Source organism: Macrotis lagotis, chromosome 5 (genome assembly GCF_037893015.1).
Source record: "Macrotis lagotis isolate mMagLag1 chromosome 5, bilby.v1.9.chrom.fasta, whole genome shotgun sequence".
NCBI classification, from domain to species: Eukaryota; Metazoa; Chordata; class Mammalia; order Peramelemorphia; family Peramelidae; genus Macrotis; species Macrotis lagotis.
In genome coordinates, this window is record NC_133662.1 from 126,700,706 (window position 1) to 126,725,179 (window position 24,474).

At 33.3% G+C, this 24,474-nt stretch overlaps 1 protein-coding gene across 9 annotated transcripts in view; it reads right to left on the minus strand.

Moving 5' to 3' along the window:
• TBC1D32 (TBC1 domain family member 32) overlaps positions 1–24,474 on the minus strand; it is a 243,140-nt gene that overhangs the window by 165,700 nt on the left and 52,966 nt on the right. For 8 of the 9 annotated variants that reach the window (XM_074187466.1, XM_074187465.1, XM_074187471.1 and 5 more), the window contains 8 exons: positions 18,799–18,877; positions 18,388–18,491; positions 18,236–18,297; positions 13,661–13,805; positions 12,143–12,202; positions 9,763–9,853; positions 8,598–8,735; positions 5,169–5,261 (listed from right to left, as the gene is read on the minus strand). In XM_074187466.1, the coding sequence (XP_074043567.1) occupies positions 5,169–5,261; positions 8,598–8,735; positions 9,763–9,853; positions 12,143–12,202; positions 13,661–13,805; positions 18,236–18,297; positions 18,388–18,491; positions 18,799–18,877 (772 nt within the window). The remainder of the gene's footprint in view (positions 1–5,168; positions 5,262–8,597; positions 8,736–9,762; positions 9,854–12,142; positions 12,203–13,660; positions 13,806–18,235; positions 18,298–18,387; positions 18,492–18,798; positions 18,878–24,474) is intronic. The other variant, XM_074187468.1, reaches the window with a different exon arrangement.

The window sequence follows — 24,474 nt, forward strand, 5'->3', positions numbered from 1 at the left end:
AAATCTTGCATGAGCAAATTTTTCATCTACAGATAACAGCTAACAATTAATAAAAGTAAATTCTTCCAGTTACATATTCCTACATTTCCTTTCCCCACTAGGGATTAAAAATAAGTCCTTGGGGGTGGCTAGGTGGTGCAGTGGATAAAGCACTGGCTCTGGAGTCAGGAGTACTTGGGTTCAAATCCAGTCTCAGACACTTAATAAGCTGTATGGCCTTGGGCAAGCCACTTAACCATATTTGCCTTGCAAAAACCTAAAAAACAACAACAACAAAAACAAACAAAAAAAATAAGTCCTTGGTTGAATCAAAAAACAGGCAAAAAGAGGAAAAAATGATTCCTAATAATTCTCAAACCAAATAGTAAATTCATAAATATCGAAAGTACAATACATATTACTTAATATATTGATTAAACGGAGATATAGTATTAAAAACATCGAAAGAAACTGTAACACTGGGAATCCATTTAATAAAGAATGATATTCTTTAAATGCTTGACAATTTAGTTTAAGTAAGTACCTCAGTGTCTGGTATCCTAGCCTGCCAAGTGATCTTCAAAATCTTCCTAAGATAATTTAAATGGAAGAAATTCAGTTACCTAGCAAGGTGCTTGTTTGACTGTTAAGGTTTCACAGGCACACAGTAATGAGGTCAGAACAAAGGTTCTGCTGTAGACCTTCAGTTGAGTGGTCAGTCTAATATGTCTTCTATTCCATGACTCTTAATTCTAAAATTGTCATTTTTATAACAATTTGCAGATGAGCTTGATATCATTTGAGCTCAGGGCAAAGTTGAAGTAGATACTCTTTATCCTTACATGTAAGAAATTTAGGCTCAGAGAAATGGACTGATTTATGCATGGCTACACAAGAACATAAATTACAAGTGGAATAGGAATCCATGTCTCTGTCTCAATCCAGTATACAAATCTAGTTGTCTAAGTTTTATTGATGGTGTCTTATCTCATAAATATCCAAGACAATACTGAAATACTTATGATGAAAAATGCTATTCATTCTCTGAGGAAGAACTAATAGAATTGGAATGGAGATCACAGTATATTTTTATTATTTTATTTTTCTTGGTTTTTTAATTTTTTTAATATTTTCTTTCACAACATAACTAAAACAGAAATATGTTTTGCAAGACCATACATGTAGAAAACATATCAAATTGCTTGGGGGGAGGGGGACTGGCAGAGCCAAGATGGTGACAAGAGAGGATCATCTCTTAGGTGCTCTCTCTTGAAACTTATAAGCTAAGGACTCTAACAAAATTTTCTATAGACAAAATCCACAGAGGGACCCAGTGAAGCAGTTCTCAAACCCAAGGTAACCCGGGAAAGAGCAGAAAGGCTAAGCTCCACAGGATCGGAGGGGTGGCCCACCAGAGGGGTGACCGCCAAAGTGAAGGAACTTTAGCCTCATGGAGGCAGCCCCAGGGAGCTGGGAGCTGCAGCGTGGACAGTTTCTTGACCTACACCCCAGGGAGCACCAGGCATAACTTGGGGGATCAGAGGGGGCACCTCTGACAGAAAGAGGACATGAAGTCCAGCCCTCAGGGCATAGCTAGCAGCATGGCCCTGGCAGCCCAGAGGCAGGAACAGGAAGCAGAAGCCAGTAAGCAGGAGCCCCCAGGGCATGAGTGCTGAGCCTAGAGAGGGGAGTGAAGAGAGACTGCTGAGGCTGAGCAGTGTCCTCTATTGCTGGAACAGGACTCTGGGGTTCTGACCACGTTCAAATCCTGATCGCAGTCTAGGACCCACCCATAGAACTACAAGGGCCCCGCCACCTCAGCCCCGTGCCAGAGAGGTGCAATTACGGTCATTCACAGACCAGGAAGAAGACAGAGCCGCTCACACTGAGATCCTTGTGGGAGGTGTGTCCCACTAATGCCCAAAAGCTCAGGAAGCACCCCAAAACCAGGCACAGGTTGGAGAAATGAGTAAGCAGAGAAAAAAGAGGAAAACCATTGAGAAATACTTCGCCTGTGAGACATGGATTCCTATTCCACTTGTAATTTATGTTCTTGTGTAGCAATGCATAAATCAGTTCATTTCTCTGAGCCTAAGAAGGATCAAAACACTCAATCTAAAGATGAGGAAGTACAAGCTCCTGTATCTAAAGACTCCAAGAAAATCAGAAATTGGACTCAGGCTATGACAGAGCTCAAAAACGACTTTGAAAATCAACTGCGGGAGATAGAAGAAAAATTGGGAAAAGAAATGAGAGAGATGCAGGAAAAACATGAAAATAAAGTCAACAGCTTAGTCAAAGAGATCCAAAAAAAAAAAATGCTGAAGAAAATAACATGTTAAAAACCAGCATAGGTAAAATTGATAAAACAGTTCAAAAAGTTATTGAGGAGAAGAATGCTTCAAAAAGCAGAATTGGCCAGATGGAAAAGGAGATAAGAAAACTCTCTGAGGAAAACAAATCCTTCAGACAAAGAATGGAACTGAGGGAGGTTGCTGAATTTATAAGAAATCAGGACACAATACTTCAAAACCAAAGGAATGAAAAACTAGAAGAAAATGTGAAACATCTCAATGAAAAAACAATTGATATGGAAAACAGATTTAGAAAAGATAATTTAAAAATTATTGGAATACCTGAAAGTCATGATTAGGAAAAGAGACTTGACATTTTCAAAGAATTACTACAGGAAAATTGCCCTGATATCCTAGAAGCAAAGGGCAAAATACAAATGGAGAGAATCCACCGATCTCCCCAAGAAATAGATCCAAAAAAAAAAACAACCCTAGGAATATTATAGCCAAGTTCCAGAACTCCCAAGTCAAAGAGAAAATATTACAAGCAGTCAGAATGACACAATTCAAATATCGTTGAGCTGCACTCAGGATCACACAGGACCTAGAAGCAACTACATTAAAAGCTTGTAGGGCTTGGAATAAAATATTCTGGGAAGGCAAAAGAGCTTAGAATGCAATCAAGAATCAACTACCCAACAAAACTGAACATCCTCTTCCAGGGGGAAAAAGGTGGACTTTTAATGAACCAGGGGACTTTCAAATGTTCCTGCTGGAATGGCCAGAGCTGAACAGAAAGTTTGATCTTCAAATGTAGGGCCTCAGGTGAAGCATAGAGAGTGGAGAAGGGGAAAATATAAGGGACTTAATGATGATGAAATACATGTATTCCTGTGTAGAAAAAGGATACTGATAATACTCATATGAACCTTCTCATTTAATAGAGCAGGTAGAAGGAGCTTTTATAGATGAAGCACAGGAGAAAGCTGAATTTGAAGATATAATGTGGTGTAAAAATGGAGTCAATAGATAAAAGGGAAATGTAATGGGAGAAAGAAAAAGGAGAGGAGGAATAGGCTAAGATATTTCATATAATAAGATTTTTCTTTATTACGATGAGCTATTGCAATGATATGGAAGGGGAGGAAGGCAAGGGGGGGAATGAAGGAATCTTCGCTCTCATCAGAGGTGGATAGGAGAGGAAACACCATATATACTCAATGGGGTATAGCCATCTGGAGTAAGAAGGGGGAAAGGGGGAAAGGCGGGGAGGGGATGTGAGTGATGGAGGAGAAGATGGACCATGGGGGGAGAATGGACACATATAACACATTTTCTTTTTTACTTCTTACAAGGGGCTCAGATTGGATGGCCTGTCGGGGACCACAGGTCCAGGTGGATACTGGGCCTAATAGGTGGTATGTAGGCTCAGGGCTTCTTGGCCCCAGGGCCAGGGATCTGTCTACTGTGCCACTCAGCTACCCTACAGCAGAGACAGAGTGAAAGTAGAGAGAAAATACAGTATATGGTAGTAGAGAAGTACGAATGAAGGGTGCTGCGATCAGAAATGGCAACGGTGGAAAAATATAAAAGTAACTTTTGTGATGGACTTATCATAAAGAATGTGATCCACCCATGACAGAGTGGGTGGTGCTGGAACACAGACTGAAGCACATTTTTTATTATTATTATTATTATTATTGTGGGGGGCTGTTGCAAGGCAAATGGGGCAGGGTGGCCTGGCTGGTACTGCATATATGGGTGATTGTTGGGTGTCTGAGGCTGGAATTGGACCCGGGTGCTCCCGGCTCAAGGGCCAGTGCTCTGTCCACCACCTGGCCACCCCTACTAATATTATTATTATTACTATTTTATTTTATTTTGGATCTTTTTTTTTTTTTTAGTTTTTGCAGGGCAATGGGATTGGAGTGGCTTGCACAGGGTCGCATAGATGGGTGATTGTTGGGTGTATGGGGCCTGGATTTGGGCTCAGGTGCTCCTGGCTCCAGGGCCGGTGCTCCTTCCACTGTGCCACCTAGCCATACCTAAAATTATTACTATTTTTTATATTTTTTTAACTTTAATTTTAATTTTTTTCTCTCCCCTTTACTTTATCACTCATGCAGGTCTATATTTTTTGGGGGGAGGGGGTATTATGTTTACTCTTAAACAAGAATATTTTATTAACGTATAAGAAAGCATTATTTGCACAAAATAAGAATAAATAAATAAATTTTAAAAAGATTACTTCTAATCTAAATGAGAGAATAAGGATGGAAGGAAGGAAAAGAAGTTAAAATTTAAAAATATTTTAAAACCATGATAAAAATTGTTTTTACATGTAACTGGAGAAAATAAAATATTACATAAGTGAAGATAAGAGGGAGAGAGAGAGAGGGTGCTATGAAAAGTAGCTTATTAGAGGAGTTTCTTATACATCACAGCTATGAAAAGTAGCTTATTAAAGGAGCACCTTATTGGAGATGGCCACAAAAGTTACCAACAATAATGAGAACTGAAGATCTTAGATCTAGTTGCCTTTTTTTTGTGAGGGACAAATAGATGTACATATCTATTACAAAGAATGGTTTTCATGAGACAAGTTTGTAAATAGTGTAAGAATTGCAGAAAAAAGCATCAATAAAACTTTTTAAAAATATAAAGGAGACAAAAAGTATGTGACAAATAAATAGAGCAATTAATCAAATGCACAGGATTAAATGTAATTTAAAGTACAAACTGCACAAACTGTATAAGAGGGAAAAAAGTCATTATGATGGATTTTGTTGTACACAGAACTAAAATTAACCATTTCTTATTCTGCATGTAATATAAATAACCTTTTGATACTTAAATCTTTCATCCTTATCCATTAAAAAATAAAGACACAATTACCTGCTTGTGCTGTTAATGTCATTTTTGGACAACTTGGAGAGTAATAGATAAGGCGGGTAAACAATACCAACAGATCTGTAAGGGATACTGAATCTAAAGAAACCAGAAAAGGAAAAATTAGTGTCTAATATATATGTAACTACCTTAGCTTTGCATCACAATTATTTGCTACTACTCCTATGTCTTATGCCCTGAAGTCCTAGTGTCCAACAGAGATAAAGGAGCTGGTTCACACTTAATAATCATTATTCAATAAATGAAGTTACAGACACAAACCAGACAGATGGTAGGTAGTAATGAAAGAAGTAGAAACCCAACTTCTGAACTCAAATCAACAAAATAAGTCATTCTAAGATGGTTTTCCATTTCAACTGAATAAAATAATTCAAAATAACAAATTCAATGAAGAAAAAGGTCTGGACAATCAGAACAGAGAACTGACTAATCTTTTCAGATTTACAAAATATAAACCAACCATATTAAAATAGTTCCCTTTAATTATACATCTTTAAGTAGACTAAAAAAACTACCTGTGAAGGAAGTTAAATTGAATATTATTAAGTTTCACTTAATATCTGAGTTTCCTATTCAATATGGTCAAATTTAAAGAAATTTCTTATTAAAGTTATGTAAGCTAAGGAGTAGAATACTTTGTAGTTTTATTACTGCTTTCCAAAACAATGAAGATGCTTGGTAAAGGAACAGACAGAATCTAAGATAATTATCCCATACTCAAGCATTCGAATATGTAATCTTTTTAACAAAAATGTTATGACTTTTATATGCTTAGCATTCTCTTTCTGAAAAGTACCTCAATAGAGGCCAAAATCTTAAATAAAATCTTAGCAAAACTATTACAACAAGTTATCACAAGGATAATGCACTACGACCAAGTAGGATTTATTGCAGGGATGCAGGGGTGGTTCAATATTAGGAAAACTGTTAGTATAATAAATTATATCAATAACAAACCTATCAGAAACTATATGTATATATCAATAGATGCTGAAAAAGTTTTTGATAAAAAACAGCATCCATTCCTACTGAAAACACTAGAGTGTAGGAATAAATGGTTTGTTCCTTAGAATAATAAGCAGTATCTATCTGAAATGATCTACAAGCATTATATGCAACAGGAATAGGCTTGAGGCATTCCCAGTAAGATGAAAGGTGAAACAAGGATGTTCATTATCACCACTACTATTCAATATCGTATTAGAAATGTTAGCCTGAGCAATAAGAGAATTGAAGGAATTGCAATTGAGAAGGAAGAGACAAAATTCTCACTATGCAGATGACATGATGAACCTAGATAATTCCAAAAAATCATCTAAAAAATTAGAAATAATTAGCCATTTTAGCAAAATTCTAGGATATAAAATAAATCCTCATAAATCCACAACATTTCTATATATGACTAGCAAGGCACAGCAGGAAGAGCTAGAAAGAGAAATCACATTCAAAGTGACCTCAGACAATATAAAATACCTAGGCATCTACCTGCTAAGGCAGACTCAAAAACTTTCTGAAAACAATTACAAAACACTTCTCACACAAATAAAATCAGACTTCAATAATGGGGCAAATATCAACTGCTCATTAATAGGCTGAGCTAATATAATAAAAATGACAATTCTACCAAAACTAAATTACCTGTTTAATACCCTACCAATCAAAAATTCCAAAAATTTAATGTTAAAAAATTGTAAGTAAATTCATATGGGGAAATAAACAGTCAAGAATTTCCAGGGATTTAATGAAAAAAGCGTAAAAGAAGGTGGTTTAGCTTTATCCGATTTAAAATTATATTATAAAGCATCAGTCATCAAAACTGTCTGGTATTGGCTAATTGGCTAAGAAATAAAGTGGTAGATAAGTGGAATAGATTAGGTGAAATAGCAGGAAATGATTATAGTAATATGCTGTTTGATAAACTCAAAGAGTCCAGCTATCAGGATAAAAACTCTTTCTTCAATAAAAACTGTTGGGAAAATTGGAAGTTAGTATGTAAGAAACATAGATTAGACCCACACTTCACACCCAATACCAGGATAAGATCCAAATGGATACAAGATTTAGACATAAAAAAATTATTATAAGCAAACTTGAAGATCAAGAAGTAGTTCACCTCTCAGATCTATGGAAAGGGAAGCAGTTTATGACCAAGGAAGAGATGGAGAACAGCATTAAAAACAAACTAGATAATTTTGATTACATTAAATTAAATTTCACAGATAAAACCATGCCAATCAAGATCAAAAGAAATGTAGTAAATTGGGAAATAATTTTTACAACTAGTATTTCTGACAAAGGACTCATTTCTAAAATATACAGAGAGCTGAGACAAATTTTCATAAAACAAAAAAAAGGCCATTCCCCAATTGACAAATGGTCAAAGGATATGCAAAGTAAATTTACAGATGAAGAAATCAAAGAGTTCCATAGTCATATGAAAAATTGCTCTAAATCATTATTTATCAGAGAAATGCAAATTAAAGCATATCTGAGATACCACCTCATACCTCTCAGACTGGCCAAGATGAACAGAAAGGACATTGATCGATGTTTGAAGGGATGTGGGAAATCTGGGACATTAACACATTGTTAGTGGAGCAGTGAACTCAGCCAACCTTTCTGGAGAGCAATCTGGAATTATGCAAAAGGGCAACAAAAATGTGCATACCTGTTGATCCAGTAATATCACTACTGGGTCTATATAGCCTGAAGTGATTATGAAAAAGGGTAAAAACATCACTTGAACAAAAATATTCATAGCAGCCCTGTTTGTGGTCACAAAGAAGTAAATGTCCTTCAATTGTGGAATACCTTAACAAACTGTGGTATATGTATGTCATGGAACACTATTGTTCTATTTATTAGAAACCAGGAGGGATGGGAATTCAGGGAAACCTGGAAGGATATGATGCTGAGCGAGATGAGCAGTACCAGAAAATCACTGTATAACAGCAACATGAGGGTGATGATAAACCTTAATGGACTTGCTCATTCCCAAACAGGGAAAATTTTAGGCTATCTGCAATGGAGAATATTATCTGTATCAAGAGAAAGAATTATGGAGTTTAAACAAAGAGCAAAGACTATTACCTTCAATTTAGAAAAAAAAAAGTTATCATATTATGTAATTTTGTGATCTCTTATATCTCATTTTTCTACATTCAACTGAGATCAATGTATACCATGGAAACAATGTAAAGACTAACAGAATGCCTTTTGTGGGGGTGGGTGGTGGGTGGAGGGAAGCAAGAATGGGGGAAAAATTGTAAAACACAAAATTAATAAAGTCTTTCTAAAGAAAAGCACCTCAATATTACTTAATAAAGGCAATTATTTTAAACATATTCTTTGAATCTATTTAAAAGTAACTGTCAAGGACTGTGAATAATTTTTACTTATTCTAATAGTCCTCACCTTTAGTATTTTTCAGTTTTACAGGAAATAGTTTCCTGCCTTGTGTATAGATCAATAGTCTTCCCAAGAGACATAGTGAGTGAACAAAATAAATATATTGTAATTCTTGTCCTGAATAGAATGTCTTCTGTTTGTTCCCTTAAAAGAAAAATAAATTTTAAAAATTCATTTTATTGTGATTTAATTTACAAATTATCTTCTTTGATTTCTGAAGGCTAGTCTGATACATAATAAGAAAACTGTTACATCTCTAATTCAGCACTTTTCCTTATTAACATACTGTCATATGATACAAATCTTCTCCTCTAAGTCTGTATAGGAAAGCATTCATAATGAAATTTACAAGCCTTAATATCAAGGAAAAAGCATAATTTCTGTAGTTATTTGGTAATAGACACTAAAAGAAAGCCATATAATATTTAAGTTTTTTTAACATTAACAGCAGTTTTTAAAGTGAGGGGATGTGGGAATGCTTAATTAAAAATCAAATAAATAACAGTAATTATTTAATTACAACAAAATATGAAACTTCAAACCTCCAATCACACACACACACACACACACACACACACACACAAACATATTTTATAATTACTCTTTAAATCCCTTCTCCAAAACATCTACCTCTAGCTCTCTTCCTTTTTATTGGACACCTAGTTGGAGCCCTGTATTGGATTAGTCATTATGAAATACAAGGAGCATAAACAATGTCTTTCCTCATTGCTCTTACAAACAAGTTGAAAGAGAAGAATATATATGACAAAACAAACTGAGTATGAAAAGAATACAAAAACAGAGGAATTAGTTGGTGCCAAGTAGTAAAAGAAGACTTCTTAGAGTGGTTTGATTTTAAGATAAAGAAGGCTCCTGTAACAACCAGGGCTAAGAAATATCTGATAGGATAAATTGAATAATTACACAAGAGGAAGAAATCAGCATGATTATATAATTATGCTAAAATTTTAATCAATTGTAATATATATAACACTATGGAAAGTTTGCTTTTTTATTGATGGCTAAGAGGATTAAACAATTTGCCATCATTACATAATTTACTTTATTTGAAAAATAAAATTAATGAAGATTCTAAGCAAGATTTTATATATTTTATATTTGCTAATAATTAAGTTGATTTATTTTTTTATTTAAGGAAATTGGCACTTACCACAATTTCTGGGATGTATCAAATTTTCATCAGGTCTCATATTTTCACATGATTCAAAATACTGAACACACTGCTGAACTGATGTTGTTATCTATCAAAATAACAAATTACAAGCATCCTAGAAATCTGAACAGTTTCTCATTTTAGGATTTAAATTTGGAACTATGCCCCCAAAGACAATAAAACTGTACATACCCTTTGATCTAACAATACCACTACAAGGTCTATATCCCAAAGAAATCATAAAAAGGATCAAAGATCCACATGTTCAAAAATATTTATAGCACCTTTTTTGTAGTGGCAAAGAATTGGAAATTAAGGAGATGCTCATCAATTGGGGGAATGGCTGAACAAATTATGGTATATGAATGTGATGGAGAGCTATTGTTTTGGAAGAAATCATAAGCAGCCAGATTTTCGAAAAGCCTGGAAAAACATGAACTGATGCTTAATGAATTGAGTAGACCCAGGAGAACATTGTACAAATTACCACAACATAGTAAAATGACCAACTATAATGGACTCAACTCCTCAGCAGTTCAGTGATCAAGGCCAACAATCCTGAAAGATCTGTTACAGAAAATACCATCCACATACAGAGGTTAAAAAAAAAACAAAAAAAAAAAAACCTTGACAACTAAACATAGAGAAAAGCATACTAAGTTTACTTTTTTTTAAAACTTCTTTTATGTCCTTCCTTTTTCATAGCTGTGTCCCCCTACATTCAAATTCCTCTCTCACAACATGACCGATATGGAAACATATTAAACATATACAACTTACATGAGATTGTTCATTGCCATAGGGAAGGAGGAAGGAAGGGTAGTAGAAAAATATGGAACTCAAATGCTTGCAAAAGATGAATGTTGAACACCACCTTTGCAGGTAATTATAAAAAAAATTTTTTTTTAAATTCTGGTAAAATAAGAGGACAAATTGATATCATGATTCACAATATTTAGGGTTGTGTTTTTTCAAGCTGGTGCTAATAACTACCCTCAGATGAATTAGATCAATACGATGTGCTTAATTAACAAAGGTTTGTGAAAACATAACTGGGTCAAAGTACTTTTTCAAATATACAACAGAATTATATTACAATGCTGACTTTGGGGATAAGAATAATATCAAGTATACATATTACTATACGTATATATATATATATATGCATATATATATATATATATATGTAGCACTCTGTATACAAAAGGGTATGATTTAATGTATCATATAACAAAGATCCACTTTGTTATAAACAACTTCATCACGGGTTTACATATATCTGTAAGCCTATATTATCACATCTTAAACTGCTTACAAATGACTAACTTCAAAATTTTAATTATTCCCTTATTATGAGTTTGTATTGGTACTTATCTGAATAATCTGCATGAGTGTACATATCTACACCCACACACACACCCACACACACACACACACATATATATATGTGTATGTATATATATATATATATATATATATATATATATATATTTCTGCTATTATACACATGAATAAAGATTTGACTTAAATTTAAAGAACCTAAAATGGAAATTAGCCACAAGCAAGACTGAAGAAGAGTTGTTTCCTAACTCAAGAGTGTTACAGATTAAAGTGCTTCTCCATGTCTGGGTCACAAAATGATAAAGAGGAAAATAATCTATGACCCGGTGAATTCAAAATACTGCTCTGTTATTTCTGTTCAATGAAACTCTACATAAGGGAGAGGCATGTACCATTATAATATATTTAATGCACTCATTTCTTTCCACATATTTAACAAGGATTTCCCATTATCAGAATGATATTAAATGTCTTTAAAAAAGCGTCTCAGCAATACCTATAATGGGATTTTAATAAATATTAACTACCTTTTCTATTGCATATATTCTTATGCAGTCATTATTTTTAATACTTAACTAATTTGGGCAATTTCAAAATTCTTGTGCCTGAGTTTTGCTATATCATTTCTTTATAATTTCTGTTATTTTCTACATAATCTAATGCTTTTTTCCTACTAATAGCTGCTCAAAATCAAATTATATATAATTCAAAAACACTGACAATACCAGACTGCTCCATTATTTAATCATTTGTAGAACATTACTTTGGTACCAACCTTGTGCATTTCCCCAACCTCCATTCTCCCTCCCCATTCCTCATCCCCCCCCCTCCCCTCAGTCTTCACTTGAGGGATTTTAATTTCAGTCCTTTTGAGCGTGAAAGAATTCTAGTTTAAAAGGCTAAGAGCTTGGCTCAGGATTTTATTTAGTTTATCAGTAAACTTATCTTTGAATATTTTGTTTATGAAGACTGATTCACATACTTTTTTTTCCCTTAACAATACTATTTTCTCCAAATTCATATACATTTGACTTACCAGAGATTTATATTTTTTTTCAAGCAGTCGTAATACCACAGTTCTGCTATAATATGCATGCTAAAATTAGGGGGGAAATGTAAGTTATATTTCATTTAGTGTTCAAATTATAACACTCTAAAATCAGTTTTTCTGCATCATTTCCAATAATTATATAATTAACGATACAATAAATTAAGTTTTCAGTCATTCTAATCAGCACCAGGCAGATTTCTCTATTAGCATTGGATTAGAACCAAAGTAATCAAGAGAACTGAAATGAATAAATGCATTTCACCAAAAAAAAAAAATATAGCATTTTAAAGAGAGGACAGAAGAAAAATATTCACTACTTTATTTGTACTCAAATATCATATTAAGCTTTTTCCCCCCTTATACAACAAATGGGTCCAGAATACTAGGAGAGATTGGATCTATCTTTTCAGAGGAATAGAGAAATCCAGGTAAGGAAACAGCCTCTAATAATGTATATTGGTACTTCCTCTCTACACATCAATTTATCCTTTTAAAAAATTGTTGGGGACATTCAAAGATTAAAATCACTTCGATTGCATAGATTGCAACACTTAATCCATATGTACTACAGATAGGATTTGAAACTAACTCTTCCTGGCAAAGGCTGGTTTTTTTAATACCTTTCCCACATATTTAGAGGGGGGGAGAGATAGAGATCTGTGTGATAAATGGGATTAATCTGTGCTAATAAGTGGTGTATTCTCTGATCACCTTAAAATATAAAAATATAAATATAAATAAACACATATATATATAAATACATGAAAATATAAATATTGTTACTTTCTCAAAAATCAAATGCAAGAAGAAAAGATATTCTTGGTGAGGGTCACAGTTTGTTGCACACCACTAATCATAATTTACTCTACAGTTGTGTAAATAATATAAAATTGGCCAATATATGACCTATCTATTCAGAAATGCTTACTCTAGACTAAGTTAGTAGACATTAGTCTGCCTTCTTTCCAAACTTCCATCAATCTGTTTTAAGCAATAAGCAACACACAGGACAAAGTAAAGGAAATAATCAGGGGTATGAAGCATAAACACTATTCCAGTCGCAGTTTTAAACATGTAGCAGCAGCTTTAAAGGCTGCAGCACCATTTCATAAGCAAAAACCTTACTGTAAATGAAGTTCACTACTACTAACAAGCCCCAGAAGGATTCTAGAGAAATGTTAGTAGCCACAATTGTATACAAAATATACTTTCTGAATCACTGGTTCAAGCTTCTGCCATCAGTAAATGGCATAGAATAAATTAAATGCTTGCTGTTTTTCTCCACAATGTATTACTATATCTTTTTAAAATTACAAACAAAAGAAAAATAATAAATAAAAAGAATAAATATTAAATGTTTGCATTAAATGATACTTTAAAATAATTTAACATTATTGGGCACTCAATATTCACTCAATATACATTTTTAAAGTTCATTAATTTTATTTATTAAAGACAGTATTGATACTTTCAATCTATCAATATATTCCATTTTTCTCTTACCATCCATTTTTTGAACCACACAGCTTTGACATCAAATAATGCCAAAAAATATATTGGATCCAAGATCTTTTGTGAGACAAGTAGACTTTGGTCATGTCTAATTGATAATAGTGAAAGAGTACTATCCACAATTTCTTCCATATACCTTGAAATTAAAAATAAATAAATAAATTATTTTTAGGATAGGACCACTGAATTGGGTAACCTTAGAGGTTATGTAGTACAATTTCCTTATTTAATTCATGGAAGGAAGATAAAAGGATAAACACACAAATGCTAAAATTATTTTATTTTATTTTTAAATAAGCAGTGTCATACTATTTAACAATAATGTTCCAAAACTATTATCTTATTATTCTAGTGCACAAAAGGTATTTTTCCCTCAGCATTAAAATTCATTCATACTTAGGAACTATTTAATGATTCACAACTTTTTACAATCTTTTTAAGATAATAGGAAAAGTTTTAAAAAGTGTTAAAGGAAAAAAAAATCCAGACCTAATCAAATTAATTGAGTGGAATTTAATCAAGGTACTGGAATTATCTATTTCTAACAAAAAAGCAAAGCTATAATAATCTATAATCAAGAATTCATTATCTTATTATTAGATGAATGTCAAAGAAAATATTTTAATCCTGCTTCACTGCATTGCAGCAGTAAAATAATTCAGTAATTTTACTCCCAATCTTCCATTCAGTGACGAATCTTTGAAATTCTATCTTCCACAGGAAACTTTTTCCAAGTCCTACTAATTCTAGTACCCTTTTTTTGTTAATTACATACATGTATAATTAATTATATAGCTCATTTGTGTGTGTGTGTGTGTGTGTGTGTGTGTGTGTGTATACACACACACATATTTGTTTAGTTGTTGTTTCTCCACTAGATTGTGAGCTCCTTGATGGGAGAGGAATGTCTTTTGCCTCTTTTTTGTATCAACCAATGTTCAGTCCAGTGCCTGACATTTAGTAAACTCTTGAAATGTTTGCTGATTGATTATATTCTTTTTCAATGAGAACAAGGAAAATATAGATAACAAAATAAGAGTTAAAATAACTTCTATAAACAAATACATTTAAGTCAACTTCAATGTACATTTACATTTAAATATATGTATTTATATATTTAAAAATTCATATTTAAATATATATTTTCTTTGGATTGGATTCCAAAACAGAATAATACAATAATATGTAAAGAAATCTAAGATATAAGACAATAAATAGTATTGATTGATCTTATATTCATGAAGTGGGAAAGCTGAAATTTTGACTAGCAATTCACCTTAACACAACTTCAGTTTTTAATAAAATGATTTTTAAGATGAAAAGAAAATGAGTTAAAAATAAATGACACAAAAAGCTAGGAAATGAAAGTCTTGTTCTCTTGAGAGATCAACTGGCTTGGAACCTATATCCCTTATGAAAGGAAAAAGAGAACTAGATTTGACTTTGGGGGCACATTTTTGGAAGTTATATTATAATCATCTAAAGTAATGTTATAATGCCCACAGAAATAAATATAAGTCTATAGTCCTCTGCTTTTCATTCATCAAATTATTAACATTAATAGTCAGAAAAATTACCAGGCATAAATCATCAAAAGATAAAAATAATTAGTAAAGTACTTATTAGGCACATACTATATTCATAATTTTATAGGGAATAAACAATATTTATCTCTGTCCTCCAGAAGACTACAAATTAATGTAGATAAATGGATTAACTATTTCAAAACAGTATTCAATTCAAAGTTAAAAATGTGATAAAGACAAAACATTTTAAAAATAAAGAAAAGTTGGAAATCAATGAGGATTGGTATTTTCAGCAAAGAATTTCTAGAGTAGGTCAGTCTTAAAGAATATGAAAGACTTGTTTAAATGAAGGAGATATGGGAGGACATTCTAAATGAGAAGAGCAGCATGACCAAAAAGGTATAGTAGGTATGAATTCAATAGCAAATATGAAAGATCAAGAAAAGTAAATAAAGGAAAAATATTTATCTGTTTGAATGGATTTGTACCAGAAACAATTATGAGAATTAAAAAGTGAATATATTTAATACACTTCTAATCAACCATATATAAATATGAATACTTTGGGGATCAGGAAGAAGATTAAAGGATAGCAGAAAAAGAAAACTCAACTCACATCTTATCACTGTCAAAATGATGGGCTCTCTGAGGCTTTGCTTTTTTTTCTCTAGTATGCCATTAATTTCATTAATTGTTCCTAGTTCAAGCACAAATCACTAATTCTGACATCTCTTGACCCAACATATATATATATATATATATATATATATATATATATATATATATATATATATATATATATATATATATAAAAATTGTGTTCAGGACATCCTCAGACCCGATTTCTTACAAGTTCATTCCTAACCAGAATATAAAGCTCAATATAAACCTTCAATTCTTGATTCAACTTCTGTAAGGTTCTTAACCTTTGTTGAAGACTTTTGGCAGTCTGATGAAGCCTATGAACCCATTCTCAGAATAATGTCTTTAAATAAGTAAAATGTAATTCATAAGATTAAAAAATGAACTAATTATACTGGAATATAGCTATCAAAAGGTATTTTTAAAACACATTAATGGATTTCAGGTTAACAATTCTTGCTCTATAGTGCATCCAGTATCATCATATGTAGACTTACCACTTGTCATGTCATATCATCTTAATTACCTATCATTAGAAGTAGCCAATACACCGAATTGAGGTAAAACGCCTTATTCTTTTTCTTATGGGTTTTTGTTTGTTTCGCACAGCAATGGGGTTAAGTGACTTTTCCAAGGTCATACAGCTAGGGAATTATTATGTGTCTGATTCTAGGGCCCATGCTCTTATTCACTGTACCACCTAGCTGCCCCAACTCCTTATTCTGCATAAAGGAATAATTATCTCTCAACTCCCTTCATCAGAACCAGTTGGCACTTTTTCCCTTCTTATTTAAAAACATGCATAGGTTTCACATTCACAAGAAAACATCAACCCTGTCAACTTTGTAACTGTAGGAGTCTGATCCTTTCCAGTATCAATGCCACGTCCAATTCCCTGAATTTAGATGTATGTTACTCTTTGCTCTACCATTAGCAACACTTGCAAAAAGGAAGCTGGACACCCTAAAGCATAGTTTGATGCACAAATTTGTGCTTTAGAGCCACAGGCAGCCAACACTAAAAATACACGGTTTGATTTGAACAAGATAAATTAGGGAGGGCCATGGAAATAAAAATCGCTAAAATGAACAAATATGCAAAAGTAGAGCCCCCAATAATCAGAAGAATTCTTACATTTCTTGTTCTTGTTATTCCGTCATGTTGTTCATAAAAACTCCACTGGGATCAAGTCATATTCAAAGTCTTAACTAGCCCAGCGGATGATGGATGTTCTGAATGTGAGGACCATTTATTCTAAAGCATTTTGAAGAGGGACCATCACCCTTCATCTACCTTAATATAATATTCACACAGACACTCACATCTGAAAGCCATCCAGAATAGATCTATGTACTAAAAAGATCCTTATCCTGGAAAGAATCATTTGTCAGGACTCCAGTTATACATGTAGCTTCACTTCTCTAAACTGAGCCCATGGGAAGTTGAGATGATGGGGAAGCAGGGAATATGTCTGTATTTTTCATGTATTAATGAATACATTTACCATAGCCATTTATTTATTATCAATCAACCCTGTAATAAGAGCAATTTAACATGAGTTTTTATCTCTATTCCATTATTTTTTGAAATTCCAGAAATGACTAACACAATACATATCAGGGAACAAATTATTTTTATCTCTATAACCTTTATTCTTCTTGATGTTGCTGGCAGCAATTCAATACTGTTGAAGCAAAATTAATATAATTTCTTTCATTAGTTTATTCTGGGCCATCTTTTTATAAAGTATAAAATATAATTTTACAGTTGGAGTAAACTTTAGATATCATTTAATCCAACCTCTGTGTTACAAATGAAGAATGCTAGTATGCAAAAAAGATGTCACATACTTAGAAACTAAATTAGCAGTTGGTATCATTGCCAGGTGTTAAAGGATTGTAGATAAAATATGTTTCACTGTATGGTTTCACTGCCAGGATCCACCCTGGCCAACATAAAGACTTTGCAAGTAAGTTACTAAAGGAAATACTGATCTTGGAAAATCTCAAAAAAGTCTAAACCTATTTCTTACCATGCACAAAGAGACCCAGAGCCTGAACAATTTAACTTTATGTCTTTGAACATGTTGGGAAATTCTGGGACCCGTGTATCACTTCTAAAAAGTACAAAATCCCATCATTCTTACAGGACTTACTACTGTTGCCTATGTGTTGTATAGAATTAATTGTTTAGAATTACAAAAGAGGTGAAAAAAGAACAAAAGAGTAATATAAAGTTATTATTTTGACAATCATATATACATTGATATAATATTTAAATTACAGTTTAACGCCCTATCCCTATTCAAAAAGTATGGTACTAAGTCTCACTGAAATATGGAAGAAAAAATCCAATGCACATTTTTACTTCCAAATCTGACATTTTTTAAAGGACTTACTTCTCTGGATGACGAATCCAAAAAGATGGAACCTCCTTTTGATATTCATTTAGAAGACGTACCTATTTGGAAAACAGGGATACAATTTTAAAAACAGGAATTCTGAAACATAAAACTAACTACAAAGAAATATTTATTTAATCAATATATACCTTTTTAAGCAAACGTATCATATTAGGATGAGCAACATCTACCCCAGTCAACAGAGTTGGAATATGGTTTTCACCCGAAAGGAAATACAATTCCAGATGTCTAGCTGAAAAGGTAAAACATAAAAGCAGAACATTATCATTATTGCACACATTTAGCAGCTTTCTCTGACAGCTATTTCCTATCCATTTTTTCAAGGTAATGGGGTAAAGTGACTTGCCCAAGGTCACATAGCTAGGTAATTAGTAAGTGTCTGAGGCCGAATTTGAACTCAGGTACTCCTGACTCTAGGGCCAGTGCTCTATCCACTACGCCACCTAGTTGCCCTCCCATCCATTTTCAAAGATGTGTATTTAAAATACCAATGTATAGATATATGAGAAAAATCTGAGAGACATATATAACATACATACCCAAGCTTGTATAAATTTCTTTGGTCATATGCAGTGGTGAAAGAGTAAATGTCTGTGCATAGAATTTCAAAATTCGATCCTACAGAAAAATGGATAGAATGTAAAGGTTATCTGTGTGAAACAAATGATTGTTTCAACTTTGAAAAAAAAATAAAACTGTCAAAGGATGGTTCCATAGAAGAATGAACCCAGGGAAGAAAAGACATGCATGTACTACTTAGATTCCTGTTTATAAAAGTACAGATGTTCACATTCTGGTCAATCAAAATAGATTACAAAATGACATTTATTACCTAAATTATTAACCTACCAGATTAGAGAACTAAAACATTTAAAAATATGTCACAATTTAAAATATCTGCATGTGACAATAAACTGTAGAAAAGAGTAATTCACAATGTCCACTGACAGATTTTAATCACTATTCTTCTTTTAAAATGTATTTCTTTATTTCTTTTGAATTTTACAATTTTTCCCATAATCTTGCTTCTCCCCCCAACCCCACCCCCACAGAAGGCAGTCTGTTAGTTTTTCCATTGGTTCTATGCTATACATTGATCTAAGTTGAATGTGATGAGAGAGAAATCATATCCTTAAGGGAAAAAAGTATAAGAGATAGCAAAATTACATAAGTTAACATTGTTTGGTTTTTTGTTTGTCTTAATTAAAGGTAATAGTCTTTGGTCTTTGTTCAAACTCCACCATTCTTTTTCTGGATACAGATGGTATTCTCCATCACAAATATCCCAAAATTATTCCTGATTGTTGCACTTATGGAATAAGCAAGTCCATTAAGGTTGATCATCACCCCCGTGTTATTGTTAGGGTGTACAATGGTCTGGTTCCACTCATCTCACTCAGCATCAGTTCATGCAAATCCTTCCAGGCTTCCCTGAATTCCCATCCATTCCTAATTTCTAACAGAACAATAGTGTTCCCATGACATACATAGACCACAGTTTATTAAGTCATTCCCCAATTGATGTACATTCACTTAATTTCTAATTCTTTGCTACCACAAACAGGGCTGCTTTGAATATTTTTGTACAAGTGGTGTTTTTACGATTTTTCATAATCTCGTCAGAGTACAGACCCAGTAATCATATTCCTGGATCAAAGGATATGCACATTTTTTGTTGCCCTTTGGGCATAATTCCAAATTGCTCTCCAGAAAGGTTGGATGTATTTTAATACTATGTACTTTAATCACTGTTCTTAAAATTCCTAACTTTTTTTAAAGAGTTTCACAGTAGGGGCAGCTAGGTGGCAAAGTAAATAGAGCACTGGCCCTGGAGTCAGGAGGACCTGAGTTCAAATCCAGTCTCAGGGCTATTTGACCTTGGCAACTCACTAGACCCCATTGCCTTACAGAAACCAGAAACCAAAAAAAAAAAAAAAAAAAAAAAAGAAAGAAATTCCACAGTAGAAACATTTTCTTCTCCAGCAATCCTGAGAAATTCATGCCAAATATAAGGTACTTAACTCTTCAGCAAGCATACAGTTCCATTTTACAGCAAATTAGTGGAAATTCATACAGTTCAAATAATGATATTATAGCTTCTTTATATACCACTTTAAATCAGTCTTTTACAAAAGAATCACAGATTCAAAGTTAAAAGAAATGTTTAGTGCCTATATTAATTAGAAAGAAAATAATTTTTGCTGGATTTCTTAATCCAAAATGATTGTTTCCCCTTTATAGAAATGAACCATTTACGTTTTATAGAAATGAATCATTTCTCCTTTATAGAAATGAACCATTTCTTCTATTTCAAGATTCATCTGCTAATTTAAAATAAGTAATGATATTATCCAGTACTGTAAAAAGATCGATTGCTAAACATTAATGAATAAAATAATTAAATATAGCACTTTTGGGGGGACCACTGGCTCATAACTAGAATTATCAAAGTACTCTACATAAAATATTTAAATGACCTTAATTGCTTCCTAAGCAGTAAATGGCAAAGTTAAACTATTCACTGAATATATTCTTTATTGTACAATACTCTTTTGACCTTTTAATTATAGAATACCAGAAATATTAAAAACATGACCCCCAAAGTCATTTTCCTTTTGTTTGATTACTATGAATTAATATTGCCTAATTTGCAGTAGTCTGCAACACCCTCTGGTGTTTAAAATATTGAAGTTCACACAAGTAATGGCCAATTAAACAGCTTTTCCTTCCAATAAAAATTTTATGAAGTAAAAATAGCTCAAAAAATAGTATCACTATCTATCTTGAAGTCTACAAAATACAATCATTACTCTTCATTGCATTATATCATAACTTTAGAAGGATATAAGTTTTAGTGATATAACAAAACAGATTGTGATATTTTTAGGTAGTAGGCAATGACCTGGAATGATAGGTTCTATTACCAAATGTGCTACTAGAAAATGAGTCGAAATGACAATGATCATTTCTAGTTCTAATTTTCTATTCTTTCCTGGCAAATTTTGCACAAAATATTATATAGATTTTAAATCAAGCTTTCATACAAGAACACATATAATGTCAAAAACAAGCTATAAAAATTTCTAGAAAATAAACCAAATAACTATTTGAAAGGTTTTACTGGAAAGCAATGTACTATCAAACCATTATATTTTTAATTTTTTGATAGAAATTTTCCAGTTAATAAAAGCTTTAATAAACAGCAGAGTGATTGACAATCAATAAGCAATTTTAAAGTTCTTACTTAAGTATCAAGCACTGAGTTAAGCTTAGGATACAGACAAAAAAAAACCCAAAAGATCCTTTAATAACTCACTATCCCATTCTCTGTAGGAGATCTTGAAACTTTTACATTCCATTTTAAACAGCCCCTAGCTATACCTACTCTTGTAGTATCCCATTCTGGGGAACTCTCACCTTCTCACAGAGGATTCTGCTTTGTATTTTGCAGGACAAAAAAAATGAAGCTTTTCACCCTGAGCTTCCTCTATGCTCTTCTTCATCTCACATCACTCAGATGGTTCTGCCACTATATCTTCCTTTACCCTAGTTTGCACAGAGGTGGCCTTTCTATTTAGCAAGGTTCATTCCTTCACCTACACAAATGATCCCAGCTCATCCCTTCTACTCCAACTGAGTTTGCCCCCTCCGTCCAACCTCATTTGATCATCCTTCCTGTCTCTTTCCCTACTGTCTCCAAATTTCCTTCATACTCAAAAGACATCTTCATTTGATCCTTCCACCTCAGCTATACTGTCCTATGTTTCTTCTGCCCTTTGTAGCTAAATTCCTAGAGAAGGTCATCTGCAATAGGTATCTCTAGTTCTACTTTCAGTCTCTTCTTTTTTTTTTCTTTTTTTTTTTTTTTTAGTTTTTGCAAGGCAATGGGGTTAAGTGGCTTGCCCAAGGCCACACAGCTAGGTAATTATTAAGTGTCTGAGACCGGATTTGAGCTCAGGTACTCCTGACTCCAAGGCCAGTGCTCTAATCCACTGCACCACCTAGCCGCCCCTTTCAGTCTCTTCTTAACCCCCTACAATCAGATTTCTGACTTCAAGTAAAATTACTGAAACAGATTTTATCCAAAATTATGAAGGATTTCCTAACTGTTCAATCCACTGCTGTGTTCTCAATTCTTACTTTTCTAACAGTCTCAAGCTTTATCCCCTGCAACATTCTCTCCAGTGTAATGACATTTACCTCCTTCTATATTCCACAAACAAATCCTCTAACTCTCCACTCTGGACCTAGTCTCTAGCTATCTTCCAAACCTGAAACAGTCTCCCTGCTCATCTCCTCCTATTGAAATCTTGAGTTTTTTTCACATGCCACCTAAAATCTCATCTTCTACAAGAAGCCTTTCTCGGCTCCTCTTAATTTCAGTTCCTTTCCTATGTTAAGCGTATCCTATTTGTCCATATATAAAATGTCTCTACATTTTTATTTATTTGTTGTCGCCCTGTTAGATTATGAGCTCTTTGAGGGAAGGGACATTCATTTGACCTATTTTGTAGATTCCCCATTATTTAGCTCCAGTGCTAAATATTTTTGATTGAATTACCAAAAACAAACAAAAAACAACCCCACCCCTCAGAAGGGTACATTTTAAAGGGAAAAGAAGTATGGATACCTTTATTGTGAGTCTACTGAGCCAAGCATTGTGAAAACAGCACCAAACAAGAGTTATGTGAAGAGCTACTATTATCATTCCATTTTATATTGGAAGAAACTAAGGCAATCAGAGGTTAGTTATTTTGCCTGAGGTCACTCAGTCACCAAATGCATGAGGAGAAATCAGAATTCAAGTTTTCCTGACTCCAGGTCTAGAATTCTAACTACTTGCCTCCTAATGGGAGAAATAACATGCAAGTAACAAAGAAGCAGGTATATTTAAAATATAAAGGGGAGACATGAGTAGCTGAGGGTGAAGACTGAGGGACAGGAAGACTGGGAAAGGAATGATTAGGAATGAAAGGAAAGGAGATAGATTATGATGTACAAAGAAATGGATATCAGCCAGTGTTTACAAGATGTGTGGAAGGGATCAAAGTATAAAACAACTGGAAGAATAAGAAGAGGCCAGGGTATGAGGACCTTTCTAAGTTAAACAGAAGAATTTATATATGGTATTGGAATTAATAGTGAACCCTGAAACTCACTGTGGGAGGATCAGGGAGGGGAGGAAGTTAACAAGGGGAGGAGGTTAACAACGGCAGAATGAACTTTCAAAAAATCCCTTTCAACAGAGTGAAAAGTGGGAAGTGGGGAAAGGGTACAGTACAGAAGCCAGTAAGCTCTTCATAAATGTTTTTCTCTATTTTCTATTATGCCATAGTTAAGTTTTTCTTTGAACAAGATGTGCATGAAAATTTATATGCAAATTAAATATTTTTCTGTTACATAATTATAGAAATTTTCTATTTTTAATTATCTTCATATGACTACTAATATTTAGGTTTTCCCAGGCAGCTAGGATAGTGGATAGACCACTGGTCTTGGAGTCAGGAAGACAGGGGTTTGAATTCAGCCTCAGACACTTGACTCTTACTACCTATGTGACCCTGGACGAATCACTTAACCCTGATTGCCTCATATCCAGGGCTATCTCCAGTCATCCTGAGACCTATTTGACCACTGGACCAAGATGGCTCTGGAGGAAAAAGTGAGCTTGGGGACACAGCACAGACTCACCTCACTCAAATCAAATTCATGTGATTGTCATGACATTAATTCCTTGATGTCATAAGTCTCCTTCAAAAATGAAGGACAAAACATTTAATAGCTTTAAATTTATCATTCAGTTTTTGTGTCACATTTATCAATATATCACGTCTTTATAGTGATTTACAATTTAAAATATGCTTTCATCACAAATATCCTATTAGACAGGTGGTGAATTATAAATAAGTTTCAGGAAAAAAAAAGTGTCAGTAAAATTAAGTAACTTGACCAAAACTGAACTGGTATTAGATGGGGAGAAGAAGGACATTAGTTCAAGTTTCTTAACTTTCTAAAACACTGGGAAATGATCTGAAGCCATAAATATATTTAAAAGTCCTACGAAGAAGAAAAAAAAATTAATGAATCCAAATTTAGTACTCTTTCTCACTCATTTTGAAGAGTGTAATATCTATAATGACACAACCCTGTTAGGTGTAATTTTACTCAAAGCAATAGAATAACAGATATTTGGCATCATCATCATAAATAATTAA